Source organism: Branchiostoma belcheri, unplaced genomic scaffold (assembly GCF_001625305.1).
Source record: "Branchiostoma belcheri isolate BF01 breed outbred unplaced genomic scaffold, Haploidv18h27 scaffold5, whole genome shotgun sequence".
Lineage (NCBI taxonomy): Eukaryota > Metazoa > Chordata > Leptocardii > Amphioxiformes > Branchiostomatidae > Branchiostoma > Branchiostoma belcheri.
Window position 1 is genome coordinate 6475127 of NW_017804131.1, and position 11493 is coordinate 6486619.

Here is an 11493-nt window from a genome sequence, read left to right on the forward strand (position 1 = left end):
GCGCTACCAACTGACCCGGCCGACGGGTCTAGACCTTTTCGGCCGAGTGGTTAGAGCGTCTGACTGGGGCCCGGGAGGTTGTGGGTTCAAATCCTGGCCTGGGACCAGTGGGTTTTTATCTGTTTCTACTGATTCTTACACGGTTATCACACGGGCTTCCAAATGTTCCAAAGAATGATCCTAAAGTGTCTTTCATTGTCTTACAAAATTCCAATACCTGATTGGTGTATGAGTATGAGTAGTTACATTTTTGTTTAGGGACACTAAATTTTGGCACATTTCACATTGAAAATGAAATATGTCTTTTCTCGTGTGGGTATGACATGAATAAAATTCAACATGGTGTATTCCGCATAAGAATACCATCAGATCAAAAAATTTTAATGGTTCTCACCCTACCTGACATAGTAGACCCTGTCCTTGTGCAGTCTGAAACAATAGGTCCCATCTGGTCTGTCAATCAGCAGTCTGATGTTCTCTCCTATACTGTAGGGGTAACATACAAACAGGTTTCATCAAGTAGCGAACATTTATAATTTTTACTATACTAGCCCTGGCCGTACTGCATTCACTTGGTAAAATATTATATATAGTGTTACATGCACAAACGAAACATCTAGTATGCGAATGCTACCTTGTTCTATATCTGTATCGGTATAGCCGGTATAACCGCCCTTCGGCGTAACACACCAGCTTCGCAGGCACGCGGCAAGATGGCAGCTAGCTATATCACACCGAACGACTTGTTATGTACTCAATCTTTGCACAATTGATTGCAGGAGTTGTTTAAAGCTTTCTAGTGATGATGCCCCAACTGTGCTTGGTGGCAACGAGTTCCAGTCTACGATAGTTCTGGGGAAATACGAGTTTTTGAATACCTCAATTCTTGGTTGATAACTCTGATATTTGAAGGCATGACTGTTTCTTGTTCTTTTCTGGGCTGGTATCAGATACTTAGTAATTGGTACATCCACCAGTTTATTAGTCATTTTGTACATCATGCACAGTTGTTAAGTCGCCTCGACTACATAAAAAGATACCAAAAACATACCCATATACCTAGAAGTAGAACCATACACGTGCACACCGTGTGTGCATCAGTGCCCCCCTCCCCAACCCAAAACTAAATCTCAATTTTACTCACTATTTTGACAGCTTCTCGAAAAACGTTTTGGTCTCGTCCTCCGTTAGTGGCCGCATTGTTGATGTATATTATCTGGTGATGGCTGAATGTTACAATTTTTAACCTGGCGACGATTTTATATGTCTTCGACGCAACCGGAATTTTCACATGGGCGCAGCCATTTGTTGCAGAGGATGACGGGATAGCATCACCGCAGCAAAGTATGATTTGCATGAGAAATAAGGCTTAATACTCATATGCTAACACTAAACGATGATAATATTTCTTCAATTAAAAATCATAAATACTTGTAGAATAACTATGTTTTGATATAACATCATGTTTCGTACTTCGTGATCTTTTAATTCGATTTTGTTCCGTTTGCCAGCGGTTAAATAGGTCACCTCGGGTCATTAGAAGTGTTTGGGTTCACCGGAGGTCAGAGGTGAAGTAGCTTGGCAACAGCTATTGTGTTGCGCGGTCTGTTCCTTCAACAATGCAAACAAACCGGCAGGTGAAACCGAGCCACCTGCTACGGTTCACTGCGCCGGGCGACGCTGGCTAGCAACCTGACGCCGCTCCGTGTGTTTGGGTGGGCAGACTACGCTGACAGTCAGAACTCGATTGTCCAGTTTGGTCAACAAATTAGCCCACTTTATGATGAACTATGTAGGAACTTTTAGGTCCCTTTAAAACCCAGTCTTGGCTGGGACGCCGGGCTAAAATTTCACGGGGAGAGTAGAAGGCGAATGGCCCACTCGAGGAGTCTTTAATCGCCGTGTTTATTTTCACAAGATCTTATGGAAGTGTCAACATGTACCCCAGCAGTATGACTACTTACCGGCATCTACCGTCCAGCTCCGGAAACTTCGGCGGGCTCTCCCTGCAGATCTGCCGAGCGCCTATCATCCACTCCCCGCCGGACAGACGGAGCTCTTCCACGAGTCTGACCTCCGTACCAGGCCGGTTGAGTACCGATAGCACTAGTAGTTTTCTCCCCGAAATACACAGCACAACTTTACAACAAGGACCTCAGAGTACGAGTCGGCCTCCTAGCAAGACTGCAGTCATAGTAAGGGCCAAGTCGGGGAAACTGACAACCAAGCGACCGGACATGTCGTTTCAGAGTTCGCCGGGCGTTCCCAAATTTCAAGGGTCTTCCGTGTCGGTTCTTGTCGACAGCGCTGCGGTTAAGAAGGCACTCGAGTCCCTAAACCTCCAGGACCACGACTCGGGGATTTCTAGCGAAGACTCCAACAACGAACACCACGACTCAACAGAAACAACAACACCAACAGTCACAACCACAGGTAAAGTTCACTTCTAGAAATGCAACCATATTGATCAGTATCATGTGTACAAAGGCTAAGTACTGAAACACTTATGGTAATATTTATACATGATTACATTGAATCTAAATCAAACGATACTAAGCCTTTGCGAAATTAATTATTGCCTAAACTAAACCCCGATTCGTGAAGTAAGTCAAGTCAAACTTAACCTATAGGTGGTGGTTGCCAATTTTTAAATTATTTACTATATTTATAGATTATATCAATGTATATCAATATAACCGATTCCTTTAACTTAATTATTAAATACATAAAGAGGGTAAGTGAGTTAAAAACGAGACCACTACATTTATAACGAAGAACAAATATACATTGTGTCAATTTCCATTTTATAACGTTTTGACACTGTCCATTTTAAAATGCTGGGACCATTAACGGCTGTCGTGGGTTTCCTCTTTACGACTTTTCAATTTCCTGCTCCCATCATTTTTGTCCCACAGCAAACGTTACCGTATGATTACACAGTACGTATATTTTCTTTCTGTCAGTAAAAGTCGATTTCATTTGGCGGACGTCAAGCTAAGGACTGTGTACACATTAATCTTAAAGCAATTAAGATCACTAGTCGGCTATTCTGGCAGCTTCCTGTTGCCAATAAGAAATCGATATTATATAGTGCAGCACTGCACAGTAAATCCACGTTTGAGTGCTACAAAATTTCCTACATCCTAACAGTAAGCGTAAGGATAGATATCTCCGTAAATAATTTCATCAGGTTGGTAAACGAATGAATAGCAAAGTTCTTTGGTCACAACCATTTATTTTTCACGTGCCGACGTTTCGATGACCTTCTGTCATCTTCATCAGGGCAATTCTTACTGGTTTACTGTGCACTGACGCTAGATGTTACTTGGTGCAGTAGCTTAAGTGCACTGTGAACTATGTAACACCTTTAGTGCACTATGCACCAAGTAACATCTAGCGTCAGTGCACAGTAAACCAGTCAGAATTGCCCTGATGAAGATGACAGACGGTCATCGAAACGTCGGCTCGTGAAAAAATAAATGGTTGTGACCAAAGAACTTTACTATTCAAGGATACATATCGTTGTGTTTTTCTATATGTTGTGACGATTTTTGCTACCCACAAGATAAGAAAAATGTCCTACAACTGGGTCATTACGTCAGCAACCACCTACATAGCCTCCATAGCATGCCAACAACTGGGGATTTTGGGGGTCTTTAGGGTTTTTGGGAGCTTTTATGTGCTATTTTCTGATTGCACATAGACAACATAGCCGGCCTGGTTGAATACCCCCGTTTTTTAGAATTGGCATGGCCATGGGCTAATCAGAAAACAACCGAAGACCACCAAACGCCTAGTTCTATAAGACTGCTACGGAGGCTACCACCTACATAGCTACCCCCAGAAAGCACGATAAAAAAATCGTCAAATTTTCTAAAATCTAGACATTCAGTGTTGTATATAATATCTCAAAGATGACGTACATGTATATACGTTGATAATCCTTTTTTATGTTTCCGGAATTCCAACTTAAGCCGAGATTTTGCCCGCACAATATGGCTTTGTTTGTTTAAAAGGCGGACAGACGCTGTGTAGGTGAGAGCGTAATCTACCCCATCATGTAGTTGTGTACACAAGGGTCAAAACACGCATAAACAACAACGCTACAGTGAGTTAGCGGTATGTACGGGTTTTAAAATGCTTTGGAGGCCGTTCTAGTTCTTAAGCATTTTATGTTGTGTCTCTGATGCATAAACAATGCCCGATAGCAGTCCCGACTTAACGTAATGTTTTAACTTAGTGTAACTCCTTAATTATTTTTTGCGGATTTACAGCTTGTAACGCAATCATCTCAATTTACAATGGCCATTGTTGTTACTACTTCTAATCTTACGTAATCCTTCTGACCCATGGCTTTGGTGTACTTGTAATCGTGTTTAAAGGCATCCAATGCTATTACAGACAAGCAAAACAAAAATTTTTAGATGAGGAAATTTATCTGATATTGATATTACTGCCATTTCGTCATTATTTCATACTTAAAATAGGAAATTTTTGAAATATGAAATTTGAAATAGCCCCAAAACAAGCTACGTGAGGGGTTTCTATTTTTTGTGGGGTACGACTAATAAACTGGTGGATGTACCAACCACTAAGTATCTGATACCGGCCCAGAAAAGAACAAGAAACAGTCATGCCTTCAAATATCAGAGTTATCAACCAAGAATTGAGGTATTCAAAAACTCGTATTTCCCCAGATCTAGAACTATCGTAGACTGGAACTCGTTGCCAGCAAGCACAGTTGGGGCATCATCACTAGAAAGCTTTAAACAACTCCTGCAATTAATTGTGCAAAGATTGAGTGTAACAAGTCGTTCGATGTGATATAGCTAGCTGCCGCCGCACCGCGTGCCTACGAAGCTGGTGTGTTACGTGTTATACCGGCTATACCGATACAGATACCGATACAGAATAGCCAGAACCAGCTATGATATGGCTATGATACAAAACAATGAGCAATTTTCAGTCAGTGACATCGCAGTTTTGCCTCACAGATATCAGTATGCTTTGGGATTATAAGGATTCAGCGTACTACGTCTAACGTTAACGATTGACTTTTAAAACCCAACTTTGCCGCCTTGAAATTGTACTGGATACATTTAAAACACGAGAATTGATTGAACCTTGAAGTTAGTCCCTGCAAGCTCTATAGAACCACCACGTAACACGTATATTTTCTCACATCCCTTTCTATGGCCCATAAATCCTCAATAATCTTGCTAAATGTGTTTAAACGATAATTACAGTCTGCTCCGACAGTAATTTCAGTAATTGTGATATGTGGCGAAATTACGACAGGGCGAAAAGTGCTCCTCCTCCCACATAATTGTTTAGTCACACGAAGTCCCAGCTATTGTTGTCAACCCTGCCCATATTTCACCATTAAACACCAATCGGCGTGAAGAAAATCACGATAATTTCAATAGGTTGCCAGGTTGTAAAGGTTGGTCTTTGGTCATAACACGCAGTTGTTGCTATACTCCGCCTCAGAGCCCACTGGTGGTAACTCTGCGGTTGCTCTACAATGTCAAGATGGATTGCCGTGTCGCATGTATGGCGATGTCGTGCATCACAATTCATTTAACGTGACGGTGATTGTGGTTCAGATTGTGTCGCGCTGTAGACCACGGTCACGCGATGGGCGCGACAAGATCACGTTTATAGTCTCGTGAGAGTTTGGCACAAGATATACTCTCCAAGCAGAGGTTGTCATAGGTTTGGGGTTATTACCTCCATGAAATGTGTCATGGAGGTTATATTTTCAGTCGCGTTTATCTGTCCGTCTGTCCGTCTGTCCATCTGTCCGTCTGTCCGTCTGTTGGTCAACAAGATAACTCAAGAACGCCTGGATGGATTGGTTTCATACTTGGTGTGTTGGTAGGGTGTGACGAAAACTAGAAATGATTAGATTTTGGTCCCCCTAGTGGCTTCCCTTGGTACTGCAGCGCGACTTCCGGTTTTGATATCTCGCGATCTGGACATGCTAGGGTCATGAAATTTTGATGGAAGGTAGCTCTCGTGCTTGGGAAGAAGTCATATGAGTTTGGGCCCCCTAGCGGCTTGTTCTGGAACTGCAGGGCACTTACTGGCGAAATGTTTAAAAGCCAATAAGTCCAGACAGGAACAACATATTTTCATTATTTTTGGTGTGTAGGTAGCTGAGAGAGAGATGTACATAATTAAATGCAAATTATGCAAATGAGGACTTTATTTGCATAATTAATGAGGACATTCTATAATTACAGTGTTTTACATTATACTACTTACATACATGTGATGTATGTAACCTATGGCAGGCGGACCTTCAACAGATACTAATTATGCAAATGATGACCTAATTTGCATAATTAATGCGAAAATTCTATGATTTCGTAATGGTGAATGATGACAATGTCTTCATTATTTTTGGTGTGTAGGTAGCTGAGAGAGAGATGTACATAATTAAAGGCAAATTATGCAAATGAGGACTTAATTTGCATAATTAATGAGGAAATTCTATAATTACAGTGTTTTACATTATACTACTTGTATGTAACCTATGGCAGGCGGAACTTCAACAGATACTAATTATGCAAATGATGACCTAATTTGCATAATTAATGCGAAAATTCTATAATTTCGTTATGGTGAATGATGAGAATGTCATACTTGGGACATCTGTAAGTTAATCAAAAGTTAACATACATCACGATGCATATATCATGTTAATGCAGAGGTCATTTGCACAATTAAAGAAGAAATTTACATTTACATATCAAGATCATATTTCATGGAGGTATGAGATCTCGGAATTCTAGTTTTTTGTGTGTTTTAGGCCTTTTTTATTGTGGTTTCTCTTTTGCTCCGGAATTTTTTTCACCCAACCCAACAAAAAATTCTAGAAAAAAAAAACACGAAAAAAAGCCTAAAATCACGCCAAAAATAACCCCAAACCCAAAAAGAGGCTGTTGCAGGTAAAATGGTCGTGGCAAACGGTTGGGGTAAATCTGAATATTGTTGGTTGAAATAATGCAAGAATATGCGAAAACCAGAATCAAATATTTTCAGTAGAATGTACAGCGTTAATGTATTTATAGTCTCGCGAGAGTTTGGCGTAAGGGGCTGTTTGAGTAAAATGGTGGTGGCAAACGGTTGGGGTAAATCTGAATATTGTTAGTTGAAATAATGCAAGAATATGTGAAGACCAGAATCAATTTTTTTAGTGCCGTGTTACTGTATTTACAAATGTTGACATCTTCAAACAAAAAACTTACGTCGTCGCTAACATATATAAAAAGTCTAATTCCCACGTACGTGAAGGAGTTGCACCTGGGTTTTGTTCGGCCATTTTTCTAAAGAAAACGGTGAATTATGTGGTGCTGAGTGCTCCAATGAAAAAGAATAAGGACACTTGAGATAGCCTTGAACTTTTCATTGAGCGTACCTGGCAATGGCGCCTCTTAGCGAAAATTATAAAAACTGCAGAATTTTGCAACTGTCTTTTGAGATCATTGAGCTGCTCAGCACTTGTAATGCCCACTGTTGTTCTAGCAAAATAAGACAATATATGCTGTAATTACCCGGTAATTGATGGTGTTTGTTAAGATTTCCTGTGTTAATGTAGTTCTCATTTACTATGTTTCTAATAATTGTTAGCTTTGTGTCATCATTGTGACAATGCATTGTGATGAAAATGTGATTTAAAAAAAACGTCACAATGTATATTGTTTCATATCTTGACTAATTTCTCCTTCATTCCACAGTTCCTGACAAAGGAAACAAGAACAAGAAAAAAACCAAACGGAAAGTAAAATCGGGTTCAAAGATGGCCAACCGCAAGACAGGCACCAAATCAGGGCTGAAGTTAAAAACTCGAGCGAAGTCTGCCAAAAGTATCTACAGCCAAACGCTAATGCGAGGGGGGAGCGGTGTAGGATTCAACACCAACAGTGTGCGGTTACAAACGCGAAAGAAAAGTGCAAAGTCAGAGCAAAGAGTCAGTCGCACCAGCGAAGCAACTCGAAGAGACTACAACAAGATCTCTGCGCCAAAGACAAGTAGTGAGATCATCTACTCCCAGAAATTTTCTAGACTTCACCCGAACAGTTCTATCCATGCAGTGTCGAAAAGTTTGGATAGTGCTCAGGAGAAACCGGACAAGCGTTACGCGGGTATGGCAGGGGGGTTCTTGTCGGCGAGAAGACCCGAAGCGCCGATGTTCTCTCCGAGAAGAGCCGATCTGCTGCCGTCGCCTAGGCGACCGAGTACGAACGGTGCCGAGGGGGAGAAGCCGACGAGGATATTCCTGTCGGAAAAGCAGTCCGGGATGATGAAAGACTGTGGAGTGTTCTTGCCATGCGCACCGCCTGCTACACCGTCAAAGGGTAAGGAACTGTTACGCATTAAAATATAATGAAAAGTTTATTGATATGATATGAATCTTTATTGCATGTTCTTGCCCAGATGGGCTAAATGCACAAGAGGATATCCAGTATGTAAAACATGAGTATTTCATACTGGTACGCTATATTCTAATGCAAAGTGCTAGGAATCTATACATTACAATAATACTATAAACTACCTATCATCTACTGTTAGTTGCCCTTTCTTCTCTCTTTTTGAAACATTTGGAAACATAATTACATAGTTTGTCTACTGTACATTCGTTTTTGTATGACATGAAATGTTTAAACATGTCCTGCTTTGACATTTTCTTACATATCTTGTCTAATTGTAAAGTATCGAGTAGCTCTTGGTGTTCATCTTTATATAATGTACAGTCAATTATTGCAAATTCTTGCCCGGAGGCTAATTGCAAATTACAAAACATAAAAGAACAATGAAATAGAGTATAAAATAACTAAAGTCTACATGATAAAGGTAGCTGTCTAGAACTATAACTATGTCTAAAACTATGTCTAAAGGGTTTGACTTCTCTTCTGTAAACCATGGAAGACGCAATGTCCCACTTTTTCCAAAATTTGTGGGTTTTGGGAAGTTAAAAGAAGAATAGTTTTTTCTTGGTCTGTAAGTTTAGAGAAATTGGGATTATATATGGATCGACTGGTGTTCGGCGAAGTCGGATATATGATTTAAAACATTCGGGGGTTGGTCGGGATGTTCGACCAAGGTTGGCTGTAAGACAGCAGAACACCGGCCAACCATTCGGGAGTAAGTCGGCATTGTACGGAGCGTGTTCGGAAGTCAAATTTAACTCAAATTCAACTCAACTTCGTTTCGATTTCGGGGTATCAATATGTGATAGGGGCTTTGGCAGGATGGTGGCTAAACTTGTTCGGAAGTCAAATTTAACTCAAATTCAACTCAAATTCGTTTCGATTTCGGGGTATCAATATGTGATAGGGGCTTTGGCAGGATGGTGGCTAAACTTGTTGGGAAGTCAAATTTAACTCAAATTCAACTCAAATTCGTTTCAATTTCGGGGTATCAATATGTGATAGGGGCTTTGGCAGGATGGTGGCTAAACTTACCACTCCTTCACGGCATTCAAAATTATGTCGATATTTTTGGTACGACATGTGCAAAATGATCATTCACTGTCAGTTATCTAAACTTCTATGAATGGAAAAAATAAAATAAGCAAAGTTTACGTTACAATTTTGAATGCCGTGAGTAGCGTGTGTAGTCCAGTGGTTAGCGATCCTGCCTCTGGACTAAGAGGTTGGGAGTTCGAATCCCGGCTGTTGTCGCTCACCCGACATGGACGCTACTGTTTAGGGTCGCAGTCCTTAGGACGGGACGTTAAGCCATGGTCCACTGTTCATTGTGCTTGTCGAAAAGAGATAGGGGAATTTCCCCGGTACAATGAACCTGTAAATACTGTACATAGCGTCTGTCTTCTCTGTCACGACCAGTGGAAGATAAGCTCTTCAATGAGCTAAACTGGATCGAGATCACTTTCACGTTTTGTCTAGAAGACGACAGCCAAAACTACCTTTAAGAACGTGCGTTGAACTGAAGTGACATACCGCCATGTGTTTAAGTAGCACATGCAAATACTTATAGATGATAAGTGGGTAAGAATCGCTCTTAGGAACACGTTCACTGCAACGTGTACTTTGACACTTTGCCGAGCACATGATTGCACTTAAGTATCAACATACTCAACAGAAGCGGTCCTAAAGCTACTTATGTATCATGTATGACAGGAAAATGTGAAAATCAGCTCGTGCATATCACAAGCACATACGTGAGGTAACGTTAGCATGAAAGTTCATCTGAGTTGGTAAATTACATTATGAAAAACTTTTAAGTCAAATTTTGAGTTGGAGAACAGTTTAAAAACTGTTCTCCAACTCAAAATTTGACTCACCGGAATTTTCGACTGAATCACTCAGTCTTCCTCAGCTATCTGACCCAAATGCTGTGGACAGGTGATTTTTCCCACGTGTGACGTCAGCAAAGGGTCAAAGGTTGTCTGAAGTCGATATCGCCCCCCGTCCCGGTTTCATGCTGATGTATGAAGTAACGTCGTTGTGTTTCACAGATATCATTCGATGGCTTCAGGAAAGTTTATTTGCTCCTCAAATGCAGTGGAAGACGAAATTCATTTCATCTCTAACTGTCCATTTTAGGACGACATCAGAAAACAACTATTTACCACCGTGTCCAAAATGCTCCCTTACTTCCCGACCATTCCCTACCACAAATAACAATTTTACTACTAAAATGAAAGAACCCACATATTATAGAAGAAGTGGGTAAATTCGTCTTCCATTGCCTGAAAAGAGGAAGGCAAACCCAGTAAAAATAGTACCATGTAAGTTGTAGAATATAGTATAATGCTAGACGTAAATATAGTCGACATACCACTGTATTTTCTTTCTTATGTTGTTTGTAACTGCAATTAGCCCTCGGGCAAGTATTTGCGATAAACTTCTCAATCAATTAATGTATTTCTTTTTTCCAGAACAAATGGAGAGATACGAATTCGTGCCTTCCATGACTGATGTCAGGGTATGTTTTACCTCGTTTTAATTAAATAACCTGATCTCTTTCATATACACTGTACAACCAAATAAAGTTTTACATCATTTAGATACATTTACGTTCGTTTTTGTTTTCGATGAAAAAAAAATTTCTAGCCATACCATTTTGAAACTATTCAACAGAACAGACAGACAACCATGTACATGTATCTAAACTTTTCATATATTTTCCTTCACTGTTGTTGTTAGAAAGCTTTTAACGAAGATAGTCGTAGGCTGCAACAAACCATGACATAGCGAATACGGAGAATACGTTAACTTTGAATTGACCAGACATTATCGCTGTGTCCCCCTTGCAGGCCAAGAGAGAAGTGCAGGCGCGACTACAGCTGATGGACAAGGCTGCCAAACAGAGGAAAGCCAAGCAGATGGAGATCGCCAAACGGCAGGAAAAACGCAAGGAGAAAGACGGCGTCGCAGGGCACAAAGCTAGGCAAAGACTAGAGGTGGGGAAAATGTTCATTAAAACATTTAATTTACCATGTTTCTTTACTCTTTTCCTCTC

At 40.6% G+C, this 11493-nt stretch overlaps 2 protein-coding genes across 2 annotated transcripts in view; one reads left to right on the forward strand and one right to left on the reverse strand.

Annotated features, from left to right (window-relative positions):
• Positions 1-1319, reverse strand: part of LOC109480090 (60S ribosome subunit biogenesis protein NIP7 homolog) — a 3317-nt gene extending 1998 nt beyond the window's left edge. The window contains exons 1-2 of the mRNA XM_019782245.1: positions 1145-1319; positions 400-486 (exon numbers count right to left, since the gene is read on the reverse strand). Of these exons, the coding sequence (XP_019637804.1) occupies positions 400-486; positions 1145-1200 (143 nt within the window). The 5' untranslated portion in view covers positions 1201-1319. The remainder of the gene's footprint in view (positions 1-399; positions 487-1144) is intronic.
• A 237-nt stretch (positions 1320-1556) lies between these two features.
• LOC109480117 overlaps positions 1557-11493 on the forward strand; it is a 10905-nt gene continuing 968 nt past the window's right edge. Inside the window, exons 1-4 of the mRNA XM_019782272.1 lie at positions 1557-2433; positions 7743-8363; positions 10910-10956; positions 11288-11434. Coding sequence (XP_019637831.1) covers positions 1938-2433; positions 7743-8363; positions 10910-10956; positions 11288-11434 — 1311 coding nt within the window. The 5' untranslated portion in view covers positions 1557-1937. The remainder of the gene's footprint in view (positions 2434-7742; positions 8364-10909; positions 10957-11287; positions 11435-11493) is intronic.